The 27,458-nt window shown below is 39.4% G+C and overlaps 1 protein-coding gene across 1 annotated transcript; it reads right to left on the reverse strand.

Moving 5' to 3' along the window:
* On the reverse strand, positions 1-27,458 carry ctsc (cathepsin C). The gene is made up of 8 exons (XM_061919271.1): positions 26,970-27,458; positions 24,660-24,805; positions 22,729-22,886; positions 13,458-13,613; positions 11,719-11,837; positions 6,656-6,787; positions 5,025-5,257; positions 1-2,687 (listed from the first exon to the last, which is right to left on the reverse strand). Exons 1-8 carry the CDS (start codon positions 27,127-27,129, stop codon positions 2,421-2,423), a joined length of 1,371 nt encoding a protein of 456 aa, XP_061775255.1. The 5' UTR covers positions 27,130-27,458; the 3' UTR covers positions 1-2,420.

Raw genomic sequence — 27,458 nt, forward strand, 5'->3', positions numbered from 1 at the left:
TTTGATTGAGATCCCTTTATTGCTAGGCTGGATACAACTTTAGTGCTAGGCTGGATACCACTTTATTGCTAGGCTGGATACAACTTTATTGCTAGGCTGGATACCACTTTATTGCTAGGCTGGATACCACTTTATTGCTAGGCTGGATACAACTTTATTGCTAGGCTGGATACAACTTTATTGCTAGGCTGGATACAACTTTATTGCTAGGCTGGATACCACTTTATTGCTAGGCTGGATACCACTTTATTGCTAGGCTGGATACAACTTTATTGCTAGGCTGGATACCACTTTATTGCTAGGCTGGATACCACTTTATTGCTAGGCTGGATACAACTTTATTGCTAGGCTGGATACCACTTTATTGCTAGGCTGGATACAACTTTATTGCTAGGCTGGATACAACTTTATTGCTAGGCTGGATACAACTTTATTGCTAGGCTGGATACAACTTTATTGCTAGGCTGGATACAACTTTATTGCTAGGCTGGATACCACTTGAAGGAGTGCGGTGCTTCCCTGAGACAAACATGAATATTCTGACCAGCAGACGCCAAAGAAGTGTGATTATTACTGCAGAAACTTTAGCAAATGACATCATTTGTCATTTCTGGAAAAATCCCTTGTTCTAAAATGTGTACTGTAAATTCCGGACTATAAGCCTCCACTTTTTTCCTACGTTTGAACCCCGCGGCCTATAAAACGGTGCGGCTGATATGTGGGTTTTTATTTGCTGACGGCCTCCATGCAAATAGTTCAAATAAAACAAAAAAAAAAATATTAAAAAGTTGTTTGTACTGTGGCGTAATCTTTTAGACAAGTTTGGACTGAGCTCTCAACCGGAAGTAGAAGTTCCGTTCCCTCTTCTCGCCGTCCACAGCGTTTCTTCATTCATCCCTCCCAGCGACGTTTGTCATTTGTAAGTTTTACAATATAACTAAAACAATTCTTACTAAAGTCTTTCATACAGGCAGCCATCAGACTGTATAATGCATATGTTCCTTTTGACTGTACATGTACTTTAAGTTTATACTGTATTTATATTATTCACACGTGAATAATGCTGTATAATAGACTGTATTTATATTATTCACATGTGAATAATGCTGTATAATAGAATGTACTTATATTATTCACATGTGAATGTTGTATAATAGACTGTATTTATGTTATTCACATGTGAAAAATGCTGTATAATAGACTGTATTTATGTTATTCATATGTGAATAATGCTAAATAATAGAATGTACTTATATTATTCACATGTGAATGTTGTATAATAGACTGTATTTATGTTATTCACATGTGAATAATGCAGTATAATAGACTGTATTTATGTTATTCACACGTGAATAATGCTGTATAATATACTGTATTTATATTTTTTCATGTGAATAATGCTGTATAATAGACTATTTATATTATTCACATGTGAATAATGCTGTATAATAGACAGTATTTGTATTATTCACATGTAAATAATGATGTGTACTAAACTATTTATGTTATTCACATGTGAATAATGCTGTATAATAGACTGTATTTATGTTATTCACATGTGAATAATGCTGTATAATAGACTGTATTTATGTTATTCACATGTGAATAATGCTGTATAATAGACAGTATTTGTATTATTCACATGTAAATAATGATGTATACTAAACTGTATTCATGTTATTCACATGTGAATAATGCTGTATAATAGACTGTATTTATATTATTCACATGTGAATAAGGCTGTATAATAGACTGTATTTATATTTTTCACACGTGAATAATGCTGTATAATAGACTGTATTTATATTATTCACATGTAAATAATGATGTATACTAAACTGTATTCATGTTATTCACATGTGAATAATGCTGTATAATAGACTGTATTTATATTATTCACATGTGAATAAGGCTGTATAATAGACTGTATTTATATTTTTCACACGTGAATAATGCTGTATAATAGACTGTATTTATATTATTCACATGTAAATAATGATGTATACTAAACTGTATTCATGTTATTCACATGTGAATAATGCTGTATAATAGACTGTATTTATATTAATCGTGATATTATACGTCACTGTGGAGTTATCGAGTCTTTTTGGCTGACTGGAGAGCAAGTAGGTCCATGACCATGACTTCTGTTTTGTTTGATCAGCCGTTTTACTGCCCTGTTACAGACACCATTTGGAAACAACGAAAGTATGTAAATAAACATTTACACAATATTTTTTTGTAAATAACTCAATTCACAATATGTAGTCAATATGATGAGGCCTATTTTTTTCGTCTAAAATTTTGTGGGTGTGGCTTATATCCGGAAGTACGATAATTTCCTCCCCGTTAAAATCATTGTTGATTAAAAAAAACAAGACAGCAAAGTTGAGTGTGCACCTTGAAGGCGTGTGCGTCCACTAGAGTTGTGGGATGGGCCTGGCGGCGACCGCGATGCTCTCGATGGAACACTCGTCGCTTCCCCGGCGGATGCGGAAGTAGCCGCGCTCGCCCCAGCCGGCGCCCCAGCTGTTCTTGACCAGCCAGTAGCTCTGGCCGGTCATGTGACAGTGGCCGTAGCCCACCAGCAGCACGGCGTGGTTGGTCAGCTCGAAGGGGTTGAAGGGGTCCTGGACGCCCGTGTGGTGGTAGATGCCCTCCTTGTAGTGCATGAAGTCTGGGTACACCTGCACACACCAGGGGGCGCCATCATTTCTCAGCGGCCTGATATCAGGTGTGCCTCAGGTCGAACCAGGATCGTACGAAACATGATTGCAATTTGTAGTGCTGTCCCCATCCAATATCGATATCACAGATCAGTCCCGTATCAGCATAAAAAAACAAGTATCTGGTGGTATCGGCTTGCATGTAAAACGTACGATACGAGTAGTCCTGCAGCGTGTTTGCAATTGTTTGATATCATGTGCGATACAAGCAGTCCTGCAGACTGTTTACTTGTTCGTGATATCATGTGCGATACAAGCAGTCCTACAGAGTGTTTGCTAGTGTGTGATATCATGTGTGATACAAGCAGTCCTGCAGAGTGTTTGCTAGTGTGATATCATGAGCGATACACTCGATCCTGCAGATTGTTTGCTAGTGTGTGATATCATGTGTGGTACAAGCAATCCTGCAGAGTGTTTACTTGTTTGTGATATCATGTGCGATACAAGCAGTCCTGCAGACTGTTTACTTGTTCGTGATATCATGTGCGATACAAGCAGTCCTACAGAGTGTTTGCTAGGGTGTGATATCATGTGTGATACAAGCAGTCCTGCAGACTGTTTACTTGTTCGTGATATCATGTGTGATACAAGCAGTCCTGCAGCGTGTTTAATTGTGTGTGATATCATGTGTGATACAAGCCGTCCTGCAGAGTGTTTGCTAGTGTGTGATATCATGTGCGATACAGGCAGTCCTGCAGACTGTTTACTTGTTCGTGATAGTATGTGCGATACAAGCAGTCCTGCAGAGTGTTTGCTAGTGTGTGATATAGTGTGCGATACAAGCGGTCCTGCAGAGTGTTTGCAAGTGTTTGATATCATGTGCGATACAAGCAGTCCTGCAGAGTGTTTGCTAGTGTGTGATATAGTGTGCGATACAAGCCGTCCTGCAGACTGTTTGCCAGTGTGTGATATCAAGTGCGATACAAGAAGTCCTGCAGAGTGTTTGCTAGTGTGTGATATCATGTGCGATACAAGTGGTCATGCAGACTATTTATTTGTATGTGATATAATGTGCGATACAAGCAGTCCTGCAGGCTGTTTGCTAGTTTGTGATATCATGTGTGATACAAGCGGTCCTGCGGACTGTTTGCTAGTGTGTGATATCACAAAGAGTGTTTACTTGTGTGTGATATCATGGGCGATACAAGCCGTCCTGCAGTGTGTTTACTTGTTTGCAATATCATATGTGATACAAGCAGTCCTGCAGCGTGTTTAATTGTGTGTGATATCATGTGCGATACAAGCAGTCCTGCAGGCTGTTTGCTAGTTCGTGATATAATGTGCGATACAAGCGGTCCTGCGGACTGTTTGCTAGTGTGTGATATCATGTGCGATACAAGCCATCCTGCAGAGTTTTTACTTGTGTGTGATATCATGGGCGATACAAGCCGTCCTGCAGTGTGTTTACTTGTGTGTGATATCATGTGTGATACAAGCAGTCCTGCAGCGTGTTTGTGTGTGATATCATGTGTGATACAAGCGGTCCTGCAGACTGTTTGCTAGTGTGTGATATCATGGGCGATACAAGCAGTCCTGCAGAGTGCTTACTTGTGTGTGATATCATGTGCGATACAAGCAGTCCTGCAGAGTGTTTGCTAGTGTGTGATATAGTGTGCGATACAAGCAGTCCTGCAGAGTGTTTGCTAGTGTGTGATATAGTGTGCGATACAAACAGTTTAGCAGTGTTTACTTCTTTGTGATGTCATGTGCGATACAAGCCGTCCTGCAGTGTGTTTGTTAGTGTGTGATATCATGTGCGATACAAGCAGTTCTGCAGACTGTTTACTTGTGTGTGATATCATGTGCGATACAAGCAGTCCTGCAGCGTGTTTACTTGCGTTTACTTATCGCACATGATATCACACACACAAGTAAACAGTCTGCAGGACTGCTTGTATCACACATGATCTCAGCAGGAATCGTACATACTTGATATCAAACTTTTCACGTGCGAGCACATATTGTCCAGTACTTGGTTGTTGCTGATATCAGAGTTAATGTTGCAATTTAAAAGTCAATATTCACTGTTTAAAAAGGCAGGAGCGTCTGAGAAGGTATCCAGTATCAAACGTGTTTGCTTCATTCAACTTAATCCTGGGCTTAACTTCATAAATTATTGTCACCTTCTCGCCAAAAAAAACTACTAAAGACAGCATCAGTCCATTGCAAAGAGTTAATAATAAATATGTTATTAACATTCCACACTACTAAATAATACAAGTATGTATGATTCCTGCCGATATGGTATCGGACTAATATGGATATTTAAGACATGTAGGAGTGAGAGCTAGTTGGTACCTCAAAGGAGACCGCCATGGGGCCGTTTTGGACCAGTTCCAGCATCATGGCCGCCTCGCTGCACCCGCCATAGAACCCCCCCACGTAGCTGTACTCCGCCGCGTAGGTGCGGCCGCACTTCTGCAGCCCGCCACAAGGAGTCTTCTTGCCCACGTAGGGGAAGCAGGACTCCTCCACGATACCGAAGTCCTGCACGTACTTTCCCATCAAGTACGGGAAGCCGCCGTCACAGCCTTGGGGAGAGGAGGAGAAGACTTTGGTCGAGGTCATTGTTGGAAAATATGAGAAGTCCTCGGAATAATAAAAGTACAACAACTCTTTGTTGATAAATAACAACATTGTTTACTGGTGATGCTTGAGTGATCGTGGGACACACTCACTAGGTGTATCGATTAAACACAACTGTGTTTACTAGTGATGACTACATGATGCTTTAGTGATCGTGTGGCACACTCACTAGGTGTATCGATTAAACACAACTGTGTTTACTAGTGATGACTACATGATGCTTTAGTGATCGTGTGGCACACTCACTAGGTGTATCGATTAAACACAACTGTGTTTACTAGTGATGACTACATGATGCTTTAGTGATCGTGTGGCACACTCACTAGGTGTATCGATTAAACACAACTGTGTTTACTAGTGATGACTACATGATGCTTTAGTGATCGTGTGGCACACTCACTAGCTGTATCGATTGAACACAACTGTGTTTACTAGTGATGACTACATGATGCTTTAGTGATCGTGTGGCACACTCACTAGCTGTATCGATTGAACACAACTGTGTTTACTAGTGATGACTACATGATGCTTTAGTGATCGTGTGGCACACTCACTAGCTGTATCGATTGAACACAACTGTGTTTACTAGTGATGACTACATGATGCTTTAGTGATCGTGTGGCACACTCACTAGCTGTATCGATTGAACACAACTGTGTTTACTAGTGATGACTACATGATGCTTTAGTGATCGTGTGGCACACTCACTAGGTGTATCGATTAAACACAACTGTGTTTACTAGTGATGACTACATGATGCTTTAGTGATCGTGTGGCACACTCACTAGCTGTATCGATTGAACACAACTGTGTTTACTAGTGATGACTACATGATGCTTTAGTGATCGTGTGGCACACTCACTAACTGTATCGATTGAGGACAACTGTGTTTACTAGTGATGACTACATGATGCTTTAGTGATCGTGTGGCACACTCACTAACTGTATCGATTGAGGACAACTGTGTTTACTAGTGATGACTACATGATGCTTTAGTGATCGTGTGGCACACTCACTAGCTGTATCAATTGAAGACAACTGTGTTTACTAGTGATGACTACATGATGCTTTAGTGATCGTGTGGCACACTCACTAACTGTATCAATTGAAGACAACTGTGTTTACTAGTGGTGACTACATGATGCTTTAGCGATCGAGTGGCACACTCACTAACTGTATTGACACTCCACTGACATCATTTAGGCTGTCCAGCTTTACCCTAGTAAAATACGCACAAGCACTGCTTGCATGACACTTTCTACATGCGGGACGACATCATCCGCTTTTCTGCCGATGTAAGGCCGATATCAATATCGGGTCGGGACACACAGCAGAATATTTACCTTGAGAATACTCGGAGCAGGAGACCACCTGCTGGGGGCTGAGGACGGGGGTGCGGGTGTTGTTGGTTTGGATGCGGATGCGAGCCTCCAACATTCCCATGGAGGCGAAGGAGTAACAGCTGCCGCATGACGCTGAAACACAGAGATATCATGTTGCTGTCGCAATATGTGCGACGTCCTCCTGCACCAATCTAACACACTCAGTCAGGGCCACTTCGCAACTATGGCTGCCATTAAAGGGCTACATTTATTAATGTGGCGGACCATGTTGAGTTACACGGCGGGCCACATTGAATTACATTGCAGGCCAAGTTAAAAGAGGTGGTGGGCCAATTTAAATGATGTGGCACACCACATTGAATGACATGGTTGGCCAATTTAAAAGAGGTGGTGGGCCAATTTAAATGATGTGGCACACCATACTGAAAAACATGGCAGGCCACTTTAGATGACGTGACGCTCCACATAGAATGTTGTGGCGGGCCACATTTAATGATGTAGCCGAACACATTAAATGACGTAGTGGGCCACTTTAAATGATGAGGCGAAACACTATAAATGAGTTTGCAGGCAAAATGAATTACGTGGCGGGCCACTTGAAATGATGAGGCGAAACACTATAAATGAGTTGGCAGGTCACATTGAATTACGTGGTGGGCCAACTTAAATGATGTGGCAGGCCATCTTGAATTACATGACAGACCACATTTAATGATGTGGCAGACAACATTAAATGACATAGCGGGCCACAAGAAATTATTAAAATGTAATGGTGGGCCACTAAATGACGTGGCGGACCAATTTAAATGATGTGGCGGACCACTCTAAAAAATGTGGCAAACCACTTTAAATGATGTGGCGGGCTACTTTAAATGACGTGGCGGACCACTCTAAATGATGTGGCAAACCACTTTAAATGACGTGGCAAACCACTTTAAATGATGTGGCGGGCTACTTTAAATGACGTGGCGGACCACTCTAAATGATGTGGCAAACCACTTTAAATGATGTGGCGGGCTACTTTAAATGACGTGGCGGACCACTCTAAATGATGTGGCAAACCACTTTAAATGATGTGGCGGACCACTCTAAATGATGTGGCAAACCACTTTAAATGACGTGGCGGGCTACTTTAAATGACGTGGCGGACCACTCTAAATGATGTGGCAAACCACTTTAAATGATGTGGCGGGCTACTTTAAATGACGTGGCGGACCACTCTAAATGATGTGGCAAACTTTAAATGATGTGGCGGGCTACTTTAAATGACGTGGCGGACCACTCTAAATGATGTGGCAAACCACTTTAAATGACGTGGCGGACCACTCTAAATGATGTGGCAAACCACTTTAAATGACGTGGCAAACCACTTTAAATGATGTGGCGGGCTACTTTAAATGACGTGGCGGACCACTCTAAATGATGTGGCAAACCACTTTAAATGATGTGGCGGGCTACTTTAAATGACGTGGCGGACCACTCTAAAAGATGTGGCAAACCACTTTAAATGATGTGGCGGGCTACTTTAAATGACGTGGCGGAAGACTTTAAATGACGTGGCGGGCCACTTTAAGAATTGTAACAGGTTGCTTTAAATGATGTGGCGGGCCACTTTAAGAATTGTAACAGGTTGCTTTAAATGATGTGGCGGGCCACCTTAAGAATTGTAACAGGTCGCATTAAATGATACGGCGGGCCACTTTAAAAAACGTGGGGGACCGTTTTAAATGACGTGGCGGGCCACTTTAAATGACGTGGCGGGCCACTCTAAATGATGTGGCGGACCACTTTAAATGACGTGGCGGGCCACTTTAAGAATTGTAACGGGTTGCTTTAAATGATGTGGCGGGCCACCTTAAGAATTGTAGCGGGTCGCATTAAATGATGTGGCGGGCCACCTTAAGAATTGTAGCGGGTCGCGTTAAATGACATGGCGGGCCAATTTAAATGACGTGGCGGACAACTTTAAATGACGTGGCGGACCACTCTAAATGACATGGCGGACCACTTTAAATGATGTGGCGGGCCACTCTAAATGAGGTGGCGGACCACTTTAAATGATGTGGCGAGCCACTTTAAGAATTGTAACTGGTTGCTTTAAATGACGTGGTGGGCCAAATTGAAATAACGTGGCAGGCCACGTTAAGAATTGTAACAGTTCGCATTAAATGACGTGGCGGGCCACATTTAAAGGATGGAGTGGACCACTTTAAATGATGTGGCGGGCCGATTTTAATGACGTGGCGGACCACATTAAGAATTGTAACGGATTGCTTTAAATGACATGGCGGGCCAAATTAAATGACGTGGCGGGCCACTTTAAATGACGTGGCGGGCCACTCTAAATGATGTGGCGGACCACTTTAAATGACGTGGCGAGCCACTTTAAGAATTGTAACTGGTTGCTTTAAATGACGTGGTGGGCCAAATTGAAATAACGTGGCAGGCCACATTAAGAATTGTAACAGGTCGCATTAAATGACGTGGCGGGCCACATTTAAAGGACGGAGTGGACCACTTTAAATGATGTGGCGGGCCGATTTTAATGACGTGGCGGACCACTTTAAGAATTGTAACGGATTGCTTTAAATGACATGGCGGGCCAAATTAAATGACGTGGCGGGCCACTTTAAATGACGTGGCGGGCCACTTTAAATGACCTGGCAGACCATGTTGACTTTACATTGCAGGCCACATTTAATAACGTGACGGGCCACATTGAATTATACAGGGTGACCACTTTAAATGACAAAGTGGGCTACATTAAATGACTTTGCGAGTCACATTGAATAGAAATGTGCAGTGCCACAATAAATGATGTGGCAGACCACAATTGCACTTCTCTTGATGTTTCCTGCTACGAGAAGTCCAACAGTTGCACTTAAGTGTGGCAGAGCGGCCATCATGGAGGCACTTGAGTGACTCTGCAGGCCCGCAGAGCCGCTCTCACACTCTCAGACTCTCAGACTTAATCCCTGCACGGCGGCCCAGGACTGCTCCTCATCCTCCTGCTGATCTCCTCTCAGACATCGACGCACCGCTCACATTTCACTTCTTCCAAAAAGCTGGGACAATGACCCAAATTTGACTGCGTTGCCATGACGACAAATCAGGTGTTTACATACGCGTGTAAAGGACATCATGTCATGGCTGTCTGGAGTTTCCAGTCATTTCTACGACGCTTATTTTTTTGTGATGTAGTGACTGGAGCACATACCTGTTGCTCACTAAAAACATGCATGACGTTTGCTTCTTTTATGAATTTATTATGGCTCTACTGAAAAGGTGAGCAAATCTGCTGGGTCAAAATATACCGTATTTTTCGGACTATAAGTCGCAGTTTTTTTCATAGTTTTCATAATTTCACTTATGTGTGAAATTATTAACACATTACCGTAAAACAGGGGTGCCCATTACGTCGATAGCGAGCTACCAGTCGACCGCGGGGGGTGTGTCAGTCCATCTCCAGCCAGGCTTTTAAAAAAAATAGATCTAAAAATGAGTGATCAATCTTCACCAAGACGTCACTTAAATGACATTCACGGTACCCGAGGGTCTTGTGAGATGACGCTGGCTGCTGCAAGATCATTATTATGAAAATATGACCGAGAGGAAGGCGAGAAACACTTTTTATTTCAACAGACTCTCGCGCCGTACCTTCCGTCAAAACTCTAAAAGCCGACTGCACATTTCCTATCTTCACAATAAAAGCCCTGCTTCATGCTGCCTGCGCTAACTAAATACAGAGTCTCGGAAAACTGGCGTGCACAAGCGATCCCTCAGAAAGCTGGCGTGCACATCCCTTGTGCACGCCAGCTTTCCGAGACTCTGTATTTTTTATTTTGCCTCAAAAAAAAGGGTTTTGACAAAAAGCTCGTAAAATGTAAAAATAAAAAATATATAAAAATTCTAATCAATTTTGCTATGAATTATTGACCTATTTAAACATTAAATATTTCACTTTTTTATTTTGTATTTTGCCTCAAAAAAAAGGGTTTTGACAAAAAGCTCGTAAAATGTAAAAAAAAATATATATATAAAAATTCTAATCAATTTTGCTGTGAATTATTGACCTATTTAAACATTAAATATTTCACTTTTTTATTTTGCCTCAAAAAAAAGGGTTTTGACAAAAAGCTCGTAAAATGTAAAAAAAAATATATATATATAAATTCTAATCAATTTTGCTATGAATTATTGACCTATTTAAACATGAAATATTTCACTTTTTTATTTTGTATTTTGCCTCAAAAAAAAGGGTTTTGACAAAAAGCTCGTAAAATGTAAAAAAAAAATTAAGTAGAATTAACGATTCAAGGTTTTTATGAAAAAAATAATGTATGATTTATTTTGAAACTTGTTTAAGACTGAAACCCTTCGGGGTCCCTAAGACCTAACTTGAAGGAGCCCAAACAACTAAAAAAAAAAAGTGTATATTGTATTGGTTTTGAAAATGAAAAAATATTAACTTGGCCCTCGCGTGCTTTGATTTTTCAGTGAGCGGCCCTCAAGGGAAAAAGATTGGACACCCCTGCCCTAAACACAAGTTAAAAGTGTTAAAGGAAAGGCTGAATCAGGCTAAAATGAAGGTTTTAGAATGGCCTTCCCAAAGAGTTGACTTAAAGGTGTGGACAATGCTGATGAAACAAGTCCATAAAAGAAAAGCAACACATTTAGCTGAACTGCACCAATTTTGTCAAGAGGAGTGGTCAAAAATGTTAGCATAAGCTTGTGGATGGCTACCAAAAGCGCCTTATTGCAGGTAAACTTGCCAAGGGACATGGAAGCAAATATGAACATTGCTGTACGTATACTTTTCACCCAGCTCACATTTTCAGTAGAACCATAATAAATTCATAAAAGAAGCAAACTTCATGAATGTTTTTAGTGAGCAAGAAGTATGTGCTCCAATCACTACTCACAGAAAAATAATAGTTGTAGAAATGATTGGAAACTCAAAACAGCCCTGAAATGATGTCCTTTACAAGTGTATGTAAACTTTTGAGCACCAGTGTAGCTACTATCGATACAGGACAAGATGAAGATGGATATATCGAAGTCACCTTGGTTTCGTACGGGGCTGACAAAGTTGACGCCGCTCACGTTCCTCCAGTCCCAGTGCTGAGGCAGCGCCGCCGCTAGCTTGGCGAGGTGAGGCGGCGCAGGGCGAGGACCGCCGCGCCTGAGGGGTCGCACAAAACAAAACATTGGATCGCATTTTGGATGAAGACATTTTAGAAATGATGGTGTGACCGAGGGGTGTCCAAACCACGGCCCACAAGCCAAGTGTGACCCGCCCACGTCCTTAAAATTGGTGCTGGACATTGTCGTGACTTTAAATGATGTTGCTCGCTGCGAGATTGTATATTTGTTTAAAAGTGTAACATTTTTGATACTAGTATTTTATTTAATACTTTGTAGTTCTTCCTAAATGTGCAGCATTTATTTATATAACCCAAAGCAAACAACCTTCCCTAATCATAGTGAAAGAAAAAAAAAACTGCACAAAATGTCAACAGACATGCTCAATGAACTTTGTGGATATTATTTAAATAAAAAAAGCCTATTCACCAAAACAATAAAAACAATACTCCTAAAAGTATAACATTTTTGATACTAATATTTTTATATACTTTCTATATGTATATATATATATATATATACACATATATATGTATATATGTGCATATATACATCCACAGTATGTATATATATATATACACGCGTATACACACAGGCATACATACGTACATATATATATATACACATACACACACAGGCATACATACATACATATATATATACACATACACACACATATATATATATATATACATATATATGTGCATATATACATCCACAGTATGTATATGTATATATATACACGCATATACATATATATATATACATATGTATACACATATACACACATATATATGTAAACATATATACACATACATATATACACATACATATATATATATATATATATATATATATATATATATTCTTATACATATATACAAATATATATATATACATATATATATATATATATGTGTAAATATATATAAATATATATACACATATGTTTATATACATATATTTATATATATGTGTGTGTATATATACGTATACATACACATGTGTATATATCCATATATATGTATAATACACATATATATATGTGTGTGTATATATACGTACACATACACACACATATATATACATATGTATACACATACTTATACACATATATATATATATAAATATATATACACACATATATACATATATATAAATATATATATATACACAAATATGTATGTATGTATATATGTGTGTATACATACATGTATATACATATATATATATATATATACACATATATACACATACATACATATATATACATAGATATATATGTATGTGTATATATATATATATATATATATACAAGAATATATATATATTTTTTGTGTGTATATATATATATATATACATATACACACACATATATATATATATATACACATATATATATATATATATATATATATATATATATATACATACATATACACACACATATATATATACATACACATATATATATATATATATATATATATATATATATATATATATATATATATATATATATATATATATATATATATATATATATATATATATATATATATATATATATATATAGATATATATATATAGTTTAAATCCACGGCACGTATCTAAACAGCCATTGTTTCAGAGGACTGCATGTGATAGGGCAGAAACTCACACAGGAATGCGGGAGGCGGGACCTCCTGCTCTATAATGCAGCTCTCTCAGCGAGTACGTCTTATATTCTGGATAAGAGACCGCCCTCCAGGAGTCCTGGACCAAGTTGATGGCCTCAATGACGTCCTGGTTGGGTGTGAACGTCCTGTGAAGGAGCCTGAGGAGAGGAGACAAAGGTCAGCCTCCAACTGGAGAACAACCAAAGTCTTCATTGCCTAGTTTGATCAAATCTTAACTTGGAAGCAGATCTTGCGCGTGGAAAAAAAGACAATGACAACTTTTAGAACATTCTGCAGTCTTCGACATTATTTCCGTGCACTCACATGTTGTCCTGTGAATGATGTTTGGAGATAAATCTACAGGAAACAGCATCACATAAGAAGTTCAATTAAACAATAAGAGTCATAGCTTGAGCGGCTAGTGGGTCCATGACCATCACTTCTGTTTGGTTTGATCCGCCGTTTTACTGCCCTGTTACAGACACTGTTCGGAAGCAATGAAGGGATGTAAATAAACATTTACAGAATATTTCTGTGTAAATAACTCAGTTCACAACCTATATATCCACGGCTTATTGTCCGGTGTGGCTAATGTATGGGGAAAAAAAGGTATTCTGAAATTTAGTTTGGAAAATACAATATCGTGTATGTGCTTGAATAATATATTTTCAAATCGGAAATGTCGCACAGGCCCATAAAAAACAGTTGGCAGGTCCACTAATGATGTGCAGATGGATACTGAAATATCAATACAGCCGATACTAGATTTTTAGGTTTTCGACAGTCAAATCAAAATATCGATACTTTTGTTACGTATAAAAAATGTACTATCTATATATATATATATATATATGTGTGTGTATATATGTATGTATGTATGTGTGTATATATGTATGTATATATGTATGTATGTGTGTATATATGTATATATATAAATGTGTATATATATATGTATGTATATATATATATAAATGTGTATATATATGTATGTATATATATATATATACTGTATACACACACACACACATATATATATATATGTATGTATATGTGTATATATGTATGTATGTGTGTATATATATGAATGTATATGTGTATATATATATGTATGTATATATATATGTATGTATATATATACATTACACACACACAAATATATATATATATTATATATATATATACACATACATACATACATACATATGTTTTGTTATCAAATGTAAATAAAAATGTAACTTTCCTCTGATTTTAATCCCCTCAGCTATATTTCAATTAAACATTCTTCTTTAAATAAAAAAAATGTATATATATACATATATATATTATTTTTTATTTTATATGATATATATATATATATATACCTATAAAATTATTGTTGTATTTTTTGTAATTCATTTCTTCATAAATTAGTATTTGTTTTAGTGTACTAACTAAACTTTGTTTATAATTTAAATATAGTTCTAGATATGTTATGTGAAATACAAAACTTTTTAAATTTCAGCAGACACATTTAGCCTACTTGCACCAAGTATCGATATTGGATCGGAATCGCCGATACCAGGCTGAATTTTACTCAGTATCGGATCGGAAAGATAATCAGTGGTGTCTGCACATGGGTTGACATATTTCCTCTATTGTCATTACTGACAGTGAAAGTGTGTGTAAGTGTCACCTGTCATGTAGCCTCATATCTATTGTCATTACTGACAGTGAAAGTGTGTGTAAGTGTCACCTGTCATGTAGCCTCATATCTATGGTCATTACTGACAGTGAAAGTGTGTGTAAGTGTCACCTGTCATGTAGCCTCGTATCTATTGTCATTACTGACAGTGAAAGTGTGTGTAAGTGTCACCTGTCATGTAGCCTCATATCTATGGTCATTACTGACAGTGAAAGTGTGTGTAAGTGTCACCTGTCATGTAGCCTCATATCTATTGTCATTACTGACAGTGAAAGCGTGTGTAAGTGTCACCTGTCATGTAGCCTCATATCTATGGTCATTACTGACAGTGAAAGTGTGTGTAAGTGTCACCTGTCATGTAGCCTCATATCTATTGTCATTACTGACAGTGAAAGTGTGTGTAAGTGTCACCTGTCACGTAGCCTCATATCTATGGTCATTACTGACAGTGAAAGTGTGTGTAAGTGTCACCTGTCATGTAGCCTCATATCTATTGTCATTACTGACAGTGAAAGTGTGTGTAAGTGTCACCTGTCATGTAGCCTCATATCTATGGTCATTACTGACAGTGAAAGTGTGTGTAAGTGTCACCTGTCATGTAGCCTCATATCTATGGTCATTACAGACAGTGAAAGTGTGTGTAAGTGTCACCTGTCATGTAGCCTCATATCTATGGTCATTACTGACAGTGAAAGTGTGTGTAAGTGTCACCTGTCATGTAGCCTCATATCTATGGTCATTAGTGACAGTGAAAGTGTGTGTAAGTGTCACCTGTCATGTAGCCTCATATCTATGGTCATTACTGACAGTGAAAGTGTGTGTAAGTGTCACCTGTCATGTAGCCTCATATCTATGGTCATTACTGACAGTGAAAGTGTGTGTAAGTGTCACCTGTCATGTAGCCTCATATCTATTGTCATTACTGACAGTGAAAGTGTGTGTAAGTGTCACCTGTCATGTAGCCTCATATCTATGGTCATTACTGACAGTGAAAGCGTGTGTAAGTGTCACCTGTCATGTAGCCTCATATCTATTGTCATTACTGACAGTGAAAGTGTGTGTAAGTGTCACCTGTCATGTAGCCTCATATCTATTGTCATTACTGACAGTGAAAGCGTGTGTAAGTGTCACCTGTCATGTAGCCTCATATCTATTGTCATTACTGACAGTGAAAGTGTGTGTAAGTGTCACCTGTCATGTAGCCTCATATCTATTGTCATTACTGACAGTGAAAGTGTGTGTAAGTGTCACCTGTCATGTAGCCTCATATCTATTGTCATTACTGACAGTGAAAGTGTGTGTAAGTGTCACCTGTCATGTAGCCTCATATCTATTGTCATTACTGACAGTGAAAGTGTGTAAGTGTCACCTGTCATGTAGCCTCATCTATTGTCATTACTGACAGTGAAAGTGTGTGTAAGTGTCACCTGTCATGTAGCCTCATATCTATTGTCATTACTGACAGTGAAAGTGTGTGTAAGTGTCACCTGTCATGTAGCCTCATATCTATTGTCATTACTGACAGTGAAAGTGTGTGTAAGTGTCACCTGTCATGTAGCCTCATATCTATTGTCATTACTGACAGTGAAAGTGTGTGTAAGTGTCACCTGTCATGTAGCCTCATATCTATTGTCATTACTGACAGTGAAAGTGTGTGTAAGTGTCACCTGTCATGTAGCCTCATATCTATTGTCATTACTGACAGTGAAAGTGTGTGTAAGTGTCACCTGTCATGTAGCCTCATATCTATTGTCATTACTGACAGTGAAAGTGTGTGTAAGTGTCACCTGTCATGTAGCCTCATATCTATTGTCATTACTGACAGTGAAAGTGTGTGTAAGTGTCACCTGTCATGTAGCCTCATATCTATTGTCATTACTGACAGTGAAAGTGTGTGTAAGTGTCACCTGTCATGTAGCCTCATATCTATTGTCATTACTGACAGTGAAAGTGTGTGTAAGTGTCACCTGTCATGTAGCCTCATATCTATGGTCATTACTGACAGTGAAAGCGTGTGTAAGTGTCACCTGTCATGTAGCCTCATATCTATTGTCATTACTGACAGTGAAAGCGTGTGTAAGTGTCACCTGTCATGTAGCCTCATATCTATTGTCATTACTGACAGTGAAAGTGTGTGTAAGTGTCACCTGTCATGTAGCCTCATATCTATTGTCATTACTGACAGTGAAAGTGTGTGTAAGTGTCACCTGTCATGTAGCCTCATATCTATGGTCATTACTGACAGTGAAAGTGTGTGTAAGTGTCACCTGTCATGTAGCCTCATATCTATGGTCATTACTGACAGTGAAAGTGTGTGTAAGTGTCACCTGTCATGTAGCCTCATATCTATGGTCATTACTGACAGTGAAAGTGTGTGTAAGTGTCACCTGTCATGTAGCCTCATATCTATGGTCATTACTGACAGTGAAAGTGTGTGTAAGTGTCACCTGTCATGTAGCCTCATATCTATTGTCATTACTGACAGTGAAAGTGTGTGTAAGTGTCACCTGTCATGTAGCCTCATATCTATTGTCATTACTGACAGTGAAAGTGTGTGTAAGTGTCACCTGTCATGTAGCCTCATATCTATTGTCATTACTGACAGTGAAAGTGTGTGTAAGTGTCACCTGTCATGTAGCCTCATATCTATTGTCATTACTGACAGTGAAAGTGTGTGTAAGTGTCACCTGTCATGTAGCCTCATATCTATGGTCATTACTGACAGTGAAAGTGTGTGTAAGTGTCACCTGTCATGTAGCCTCATATCTATTGTCATTACTGACAGTGAAAGTGTGTGTAAGTGTCACCTGTCATGTAGCCTCATATCTATTGTCATTACTGACAGTGAAAGTGTGTGTAAGTGTCACCTGTCATGTAGCCTCATATCTATTGTCATTACTGACAGTGAAAGTGTGTGTAAGTGTCACCTGTCATGTAGCCTCATATCTATTGTCATTACTGACAGTGAAAGTGTGTGTAAGTGTCACCTGTCATGTAGCCTCATATCTATTGTTATTACTGACAGTGAAAGTGTGTGTAAGTGTCACCTGTCATGTAGCCTCATATCTATTGTCATTACTGACAGTGAAAGTGTGTGTAAGTGTCACCTGTCATGTAGCCTCATATCTATTGTCATTACTGACAGTGAAAGTGTGTGTAAGTGTCACCTGTCATCTAGCCTCATATCTATTGTCATTACTGACAGTGAAAGTGTGTGTAAGTGTCACCTGTCATGTAGCCTCATATCTATTGTCATTACTGACAGTGAAAGTGTGTGTAAGTGTCACCTGTCATGTAGCCTCATATCTATTGTCATTACTGACAGTGAAAGCGTGTGTAAGTGTCACCTGTCATGTAGCCTCATATCTATTGTCATTACTGACAGTGAAAGTGTGTGTAAGTGTCACCTGTCATGTAGCCTCATATCTATTGTCATTACTGACAGTGAAAGTGTGTAAGTGTCACCTGTCATGTAGCCTCATATCTATTGTCATTACTGACAGTGAAAGTGTGTGTAAGTGTCACCTGTCATGTAGCCTCATATCTATTGTCATTACTGACAGTGAAAGTGTGTGTAAGTGTCACCTGTCATGTAGCCTCATATCTATTGTTATTACTGACAGTGAAAGTGTCACCTGTCATGTAGCCTCATATCTATGGTCATTACTGACAGTGAAAGTGTGTGTAAGTGTCACCTGTCATGTAGCCTCATATCTATTGTCATTACTGACAGTGAAAGTGTGTGTAAGTGTCACCTGTCATGTAGCCTCATATCTATTGTCATTACTGACATTGAAAGCATGTGTAAGTGTCACCTGTCATGTAGCCTCATATCTATGGTCATTACTGACAGTGAAAGTGTGTGTGTAAGTGTCACCTGTCATATAGCCTCATATCTATTGTCATTACTGACAGTGAAAGTGTGTGTAAGTGTCACCTGTCATGTAGCCTCATATCTATTGTCATTACTGACAGTGAAAGTGTGTGTAAGTGTCACCTGTCATGTAGCCTCATATCTATGGTCATTACTGACAGTGAAAGTGTGTAAGTGTCACCTGTCATGTAGCCTCATATCTATTGTCATTACTGACAGTGAAAGTGTGTAAGTGTCACCTGTCATGTAGCCTCATATCTATGGTCATTACTGACAGTGAAAGCGTGTGTAAGTGTCACCTGTCATGTAGCCTCATATCTATTGTCATTACTGACAGTGAAAGTGTGTGTAAGTGTCACCTGTCATGTAGCCTTATATCTATTGTCATTACTGACAGTGAAAGTGTGTGTAAGTGTCACCTGTCATGTAGCCTCATATCTATGGTCATTACTGACAGTGAAAGTGTGTGTAAGTGTCACCTGTCATGTAGCCTCATATCTATTGTCATTACTGACAGTGAAAGTGTGTGTAAGTGTCACCTGTCATGTAGCCTCATATCTATTGTCATTACTGACAGTGAAAGCGTGTGTAAGTGTCACCTGTCATGTAGCCTCATATCTATTGTCATTACTGACAGCGAAAGCGTGTGTAAGTGTCACCTGTCATGTAGCCTCATATCTATGGTCATTACTGACAGTGAAAGTGTGTGTAAGTGTCACCTGTCATGTAGCCTCATTTCTATTGTCATTACTGACAGTGAAAGTGTGTGTAAGTGTCACCTGTCATGTAGCCTCATATCTATTGTCATTACTGACAGTGAAAGTGTGTAAGTGTCACCTGTCATGTAGCCTCATATCTATGGTCATTACTGACAGTGAAAGTGTGTGTAAGTGTCACCTGTCATGTAGCCTCATATCTATGGTCATTACTGACAGTGAAAGTGTGTGTAAGTGTCACCTGTCATGTAGCCTCATTTCTATTGTCATTACTGACAGTGAAAGTGTGTGTAAGTGTCACCTGTCATGTAGCCTCATATCTATTGTCATTACTGACAGTGAAAGTGTGTGTAAGTGTCACCTGTCATGTAGCCTCATATCTATGGTCATTACTGACAGTGAAAGTGTGTGTAAGTGTCACCTGTCATGTAGCCTCATATCTATTGTCATTACTGACAGTGAAAGTGTGTGTAAGTGTCACCTGTCATGTAGCCTCATATCTATGGTCATTACTGACAGTGAAAGTGTGTGTAAGTGTCACCTGTCATGTAGCCTCATATCTATTGTCATTACTGACAGTGAAAGTGTGTGTAAGTGTCACCTGTCATGTAGCCTCATATCTATTGTCATTACTGACAGTGAAAGCGTGTGTAAGTGTCACCTGTCATGTAGCCTCATATCTATTGTCATTACTGACAGTGAAAGTGTGTGTAAGTGTCACCTGTCATGTAGCCTCATATCTATTGTCATTACTGACAGTGAAAGTGTGTAAGTGTCACCTGTCATGTAGCCTCATATCTATGGTCATTACTGACAGTGAAAGTGTGTGTAAGTGTCACCTGTCGTGTAGCCTCATATCTATTGTCATTACTGACAGTGAAAGTGTGTGTAAGTGTCACCTGTCCTGTAGCCTCATATCTATTGTCATTACTGACAGTGAAAGTGTGTGTAAGTGTCACCTGTCATGTAGCCTCATATCTATTGTCATTACTGACAGTGAAAGTGTGTGTAAGTGTCACCTGTCCTGTAGCCTCATATCTATGGTCATTACTGACAGTGAAAGTGTGTGTAAGTGTCACCTGTCATGTAGCCTCATATCTATTGTCATTACTGACAGTGAAAGTGTGTGTAAGTGTCACCTGTCATGTAGCCTCATATCTATGGTCATTACTGACAGTGAAAGTGTGTGTAAGTGTCACCTGTCATGTAGCCTCATATCTATGGTCATTACTGACAGTGAAAGCGTGTGTAAGTGTCACCTGTCATGTAGCCTCATATCTATGGTCATTACTGACAGTGAAAGTGTGTGTAAGTGTCACCTGTCATGTAGCCTCATATCTATGGTCATTACTGACAGTGAAAGTGTGTGTAAGTGTCACCTGTCATGTAGCCTCATATCTATGGTCATTACTGACAGTGAAAGTGTGTGTAAGTGTCACCTGTCATGTAGCCTCATATCTATTGTCATTACTGACAGTGAAAGTGTGTGTAAGTGTCACCTGTCATGTAGCCTCATATCTATTGTCATTACTGACAGTGAAAGTGTGTGTAAGTGTCACCTGTCATGTAGCCTCATATCTATTGTCATTACTGACAGTGAAAGTGTGTGTAAGTGTCACCTGTCATGTAGCCTCATATCTATTGTCATTACTGACAGTGAAAGTGTGTGTAAGTGTCACCTGTCATGTAGCCTCATATCTATTGTCATTACTGACAGTGAAAGTGTGTGTAAGTGTCACCTGTCATGTAGCCTCATATCTATTGTCATTACTGACAGTGAAAGTGTGTGTAAGTGTCACCTGTCATGTAGCCTCATATCTATTGTCATTACTGACAGTGAAAGTGTGTGTAAGTGTCACCTGTCATGTAGCCTCATATCTATTGTCATTACTGACAGTGAAAGTGTGTGTAAGTGTCACCTGTCATGTAGCCTCATATCTATTGTCATTACTGACAGTGAAAGTGTGTGTAAGTGTCACCTGTCATGTAGCCTCATATCTATTGTCATTACTGACAGTGAAAGCGTGTGTAAGTGTCACCTGTCGTGTAGCCTCATATCTATTGTCAATAACTGACAGTGAAAGTGTGTGTAAGTGTCACCTGTCATGTAGCCTCATATCTATTGTCATTACTGACAGTGAAAGTGTGTGTAAGTGTCACCTGTCATGTAGCCTCATATCTATTGTCAATAACTGACAGTGAAAGTGTGTGTAAGTGTCACCTGTCATGTAGCCTCATATCTATGGTCATTACTGACAGTGAAAGTGTGTGTAAGTGTCACCTGTCATGTAGCCTCATTTCTATTGTCATTACTGACAGTGAAAGTGTGTGTAAGTGTCACCTGTCATGTAGCCTCATATCTATGGTCATTACTGACAGTGAAAGTGTGTGTAAGTGTCACCTGTCATGTAGCCTCATATCTATTGTCATTACTGACAGTGAAAGTGTGTGTAAGTGTCACCTGTCATGTAGCCTCATATCTATTGTCATTACTGACAGTGAAAGTGTGTGTAAGTGTCACCTGTCATGTAGCCTCATATCTATTGTCAATAACTGACAGTGAAAGTGTGTGTAAGTGTCACCTGTCATGTAGCCTCATATCTATGGTCATTACTGACAGTGAAAGTGTGTGTAAGTGTCACCTGTCATGTAGCCTCATTTCTATTGTCATTACTGACAGTGAAAGTGTGTGTAAGTGTCACCTGTCATGTAGCCTCATATCTATGGTCATTACTGACAGTGAAAGTGTGTGTAAGTGTCACCTGTCATGTAGCCTCATTTCTATTGTCATTACTGACAGTGAAAGCGTGTGTAAGTGTCACCTGTCATGTAGCCTCATATCTATTGTCATTACTGACAGTGAAAGTGTGTGTAAGTGTCACCTGTCATGTAGCCTCATATCTATTGTCATTACTGACAGTGAAAGTGTGTGTAAGTGTCACCTGTCATGTAGCCTCATATCTATTGTCATTACTGACAGTGAAAGTGTGTGTAAGTGTCACCTGGGGCTGGTGACAGGTTTGTAGTCAAGTTGCGGGGCCACTGGCTCCACTTTCTTGCCAACAAAACAGGCCCAGTTGTTGCCCAGCACGTCGTGCACCCACCCCGGGAGAGTCCGGTCACAGTAGCTAGTCACCTGACCGCCGCCGTCTTCAGTGTACTGAAAAGGAGAAGGAAATACTTTTATCAGTCTTTTCCCTTCCTCAAGTGTCATGTGAGAGAAAAGGGAAGCTGCCTCGTTATCTCTTTAACATCTCTACAACACCAACTGTGTTTTTTGAAGAACTAGCATTTGTGTTAATGCCCGATGTGTACGAGCCAGCGACATGCATGAGTGGAAGTGAAATGTGTGGATGTTGGAACACTTCAAATCAGATGAGAAATGTGGGATATGGAGAGTTTTGCATATTGTAAATTACCCATTCATTGTCAATGGGAGAGAATTCCTGGAAATTTGGGGGAAACCGGGAATTTTGGGAAAGGGAAAACATGTTTTGTGTTTGACATATGGGAAGAGTAGTGAGGGTGGATGGGTGAAAGGTCAGAATCGGGTTTAAAAATGGGGCATCGCAGAACTACGATATGTCCATTCCTTTGAATGGGAAATTTCTGGAAATTTGGGAATTTAGGGGAAAAAAACGTGAATTTTTTTAAATAGAGCACAAATGTCCTATATCGGTGGTCCCCAACCTTTTTGTATCCGCGGACCGGTCAACGCTTAATAAGTTGTCCTGCGGCCCGGGGGGGGGGGTGTCCTTTTTTTTTTTCTTCTTTGTCATGAAAAAGGGACGTTTTTGTCATGAAAAAGGGAGTTTTTTGTGGTTGGTGCACTATTTGTAAGTATATTGTGTTTTTTTATGTTGATTTAATTATATAAATAAATAAAAATATTTTTTTATTTTTTTTTATAAAAAATTATTCTGCGGCCCTGTACCAATCGGGCCGCGGCCCGGTGGTTGGGGACCACTGTCCTAGATGATATGAATAGGTTGGTGTTGGAATCAGAAGTTTAAATTTGTGTTTATTTATTTATCTTATTTATATTTGATAATAAAACAAAAAAACAAACAAACAAAAAAAAAAAATATATATATATATATATATATATATATATGTTTTATTATCAAATATAAATTAAATAAATACAAAAGGTAAACTTCCTCTGATTGTAATCCCCTCAGCTACATTTTAATTAAAAATTAAAGAAAAATTATATATTATATAAATTATATATTATATATACATATATATATATATATATATATATATATATATATATTTTTTTTTTTTTTTTTTTTCAATTGATTATTATTTTTATTATTGTTTTAAAATTAAAATATAGCTGAGGGGATTAAAATCCGAGGAAGTTACATTTCAAATAAAAAACATATTTTTCTCCTGCTCCTTATTTTCCAAAAAGAAATCAATAACCATCAATATTGATCGATACAAAACACTGATATCGTGATATAGTTTTCAGCCGTATCGCCCAGCCTTATTTAGACTAAAAACTTTGGATTGGCTTGAACCATTTGACACTGAAAAATACAATTATCAATCAATCAATCAATGTTTATTCATATAGCCCTAAATCACAAGTGCCTCAAAGGGCTGCACGAGCCACAACGGCATCCTCGGTTCAGAGCCCACATAAGGGCAAGGAAAAACTCACAACCCAGTGGGATGTCACATCAACTCAATCAGTAAAAAGAACTTGAATGGATCAGCAACATCAACAGGAGCACAATACATAAAACACTTTCACCTACAAAACTAAACAAATACAACAATTTGTGCAGATTCAATGCTGCGGGATTTGAAGCATGATACTGATAAAGCATGCTCTCTGCTACTTGAGACTAAGTCCCAACTGGCATGTATTACTGTTCAATATTTTGTTTTGCGATAAAACAATGGGAATTGTCTTGTTTACCTTGAAGAAGGCGAACCACTTGTAGCCGTTGATGACCACCTCGAAGCCCTGGTTGTAAACCAGAGTGAAGAAGCCCAGGTTTCCCAACTCGTCTTTGGCCACGGAAAGTTTCTCCAGCGTCACCGCCATCGTGTTCTCGCTTGTGGCTGCAAAAGACAAGAACACAGACGTATATTTCAAATGATGTTACGTGGTAATGACCCACTTACACTATGAAACACTTAGTGTCGCAGGAAGCGTTAAAAGATGCTAAAAGATGCTGAAAGAGGATTTCAACTAAAAATAGCAGCAGAAGTAACACTGGTGTTATGCTGATGACACCCAACTCTACATGCCCATAAAGCTGACCAACACGCCGGACTGTAGTCAGCTGGAAGCGTGTCTTAATGAAATTAAACGATGGATGTCCGCTAACTTTTTGCAACTTAATGCCAAAAAAACGGAAATGCTGATTATCGGTCCTGCTAGACACCGACCTCTATTTAATAATACAACTTTAACATTTGACAACCAAATAATAAAACAAGGTGACTCTGTAAAAAATCTGGGTATTATCTTCGACCCAACTCTCTCCTTTGAGTCACACATTAAAAGCGTTACTAAAACGGCCTTCTTTCATCTCCGTAATATCGCTAAAATTCGCTCCATTTTGTCCACTAAAGACGCCGAGATCATTATCCATGCGTTTGTTACGTCTCGTCTCGATTACTGTAACGTATTATTTTCGGGTCTCCCCATGTCTAGCATTAAAAGATTACAGTTGGTACAAAATGCGGCTGCTAGACTTTTGACAAGAACAAGAAAGTTTGATCATATTACGCCTGTACTGTATATACCTTTATATACATATATACATACATATATACCTATACTGGCTCACCTGCACTGGCTTCCTGTGCACTTAAGATGTGACTTTAAGGTTTTACTACTTACGTATAAAATACTACACGGTCTAGCTCCATCCTATCTTGCCGATTGTATTGTACCATATGTCCCGGCAAGAAATCTGCGTTCAAAAGACTCCGGCTTATTAGTGATTCCTAGAGCTCAAAAAAAGTCTGCGGGCTATAGAGCGTTTTCCGTTCGGGCTCCAGTACTCTGGAATGCCCTCCCGGTAACAGTTCGAGATGCTACCTCAGTAGAAGCATTTAAGTCTCATCTTAAAACTCATCTGTATACTCTAGCCTTTAAATAGACCTCCTTTTTAGACCAGTTGATCTGCCGCTTCTTTTCTTTCTCTTATGTCCCCCCCTCCCTTGTGGAGGGGGTCCGGTCCGATGACCATGGATGAAGTACTGACTGTCCAGAGTCCAGACCCAGGATGGACCGCTCGCCTGTATCGGTTGGGGACATCTCTGCGCTGCTGATCCGCTTGAGATGGTTTCCTGTGGACGGGACTCTCACTGCTGTCTTGGAGCCACTATGGATTGAACTTTCACAGTATCATGTTAGACCCGCTCGACATCCATTGCTTTCGGTCCCCTAGAGGGGGGGGGGGTTGCCCACATCTGAGGTCCTCTCCAAGGTTTCTCATAGTCAGCATTGTCACTGGCGTCCCACTGGATGTGAATTCTCCCTGCCCACTGGGTGTGAGTTTTCCTTGCCCTTTTGTGGGTTCTTCCGAGGATGTTGTAGTCGTAATGATTTGTGCAGTCCTTTGAGACATTTGTGATTTGTGGCTATATAAATAAACATTGATTGATTGATTGATTGATATTTTCAGTCTTGGCGTCATGTGATTGTTTTGACACGGACAACTATTTATAGCAGGGTCTACAACTCACTTTGATACATTTTGCTGAGCTTAATTATTGATAGTTTTGGCCTATATGAAATGTAAACCTTTAATTTGAAAAGGAACTTCCTGTGATTACAGTCCTCTCAGATGAAGGCAGAAAGGAAACATACACACACACATATTGGGGCAATATAGCTCGGTTGGTAGAGTGGCCGTGCCAGCAACTTGGGGGTTGCAGGTTCGATTCCGCCATCCTAGTCACTACCGTTGTGTCCTTGGGCAAGACACTTTACCCACCTGCTCCCAGTGCCACCCACACTGCTTTAAATCTAACTTAGATATTGGGTTTCACTATGTAAAGCGCTTTGAGTCACTAGAGAAAAGCGCTATATAAATATAATTCACTTCACTACATATATCCATCCATTTTCTACCGCTTATTCCCTTTGGACCTGCTATCCCGGTTTAGATAAGAACATCTCATTTCAGTAGGCCTTTAAGTTTGGACACGACTAATTTACAAGCTTCCTCTCAGCGTTGATGACGTAAGAAAGGTGAGGGACGTGACTTACCTGCAGAGGAGCAGTTGATGTCTTTATTGTGGCCCCCCTCGGACAGCTGGAACCTCCAAGTCCCCAGCAGGTCTTCATAGGTGCAGTTGGCTGGTGTGTCCCCCCGGCACACATCAGCACACATCACCAGCAAACACGCCAGGACGCCATTCAACCTCATCTTTACTAACACGGAAACTTTTTACAAGGAGTTTAAAAAGAAAAAGTCAACTTCTTCTTTCTGTCCCGCTTGTCCCCCAAAACTGACGAATCATGGCAAGGTACAACTGTTGTTTTTTTAAACAAAGAACATGAATAGCCAAGAAGGGTATCGGTACATGCATGAGAAAATGGCTAACAACAATCCTAAATCAGACCACAAACTAGCAGCGAATAACAAATGTGTATATTTATACCATCTAAAAACGCGCTTAAACATCGTAAGTGTAGATTTTCGTACTACTTGATCGAGTTCCTGGTCATACTTTTTCTACCCCATGGTGGCGGCAG

This window comes from Nerophis ophidion, linkage group LG13 (genome assembly GCF_033978795.1).
Source record: "Nerophis ophidion isolate RoL-2023_Sa linkage group LG13, RoL_Noph_v1.0, whole genome shotgun sequence".
Classification (NCBI taxonomy): domain Eukaryota; kingdom Metazoa; phylum Chordata; class Actinopteri; order Syngnathiformes; family Syngnathidae; genus Nerophis; species Nerophis ophidion.

Coding starts and splice junctions, on each gene's coding strand:
- ctsc (XM_061919271.1), bottom strand. CDS start 27,129: ATGAGGTTGAATGGCGTCCTGGCGTGTTTGCTGGTGATGTGTGCTGAT. Junction 13,614..22,728: donor AAACCTGTCACCAGCCCCAG/GTGACACTTACA, acceptor TCCTCTCCTCAG/GCTCCTTCACAGGACGTTCA. Junction 2,688..5,024: donor CCATGGCGGTCTCCTTTGAG/GTACCAACTAGC, acceptor TGGTGTGTGCAG/GTGTACCCAGACTTCATGCA.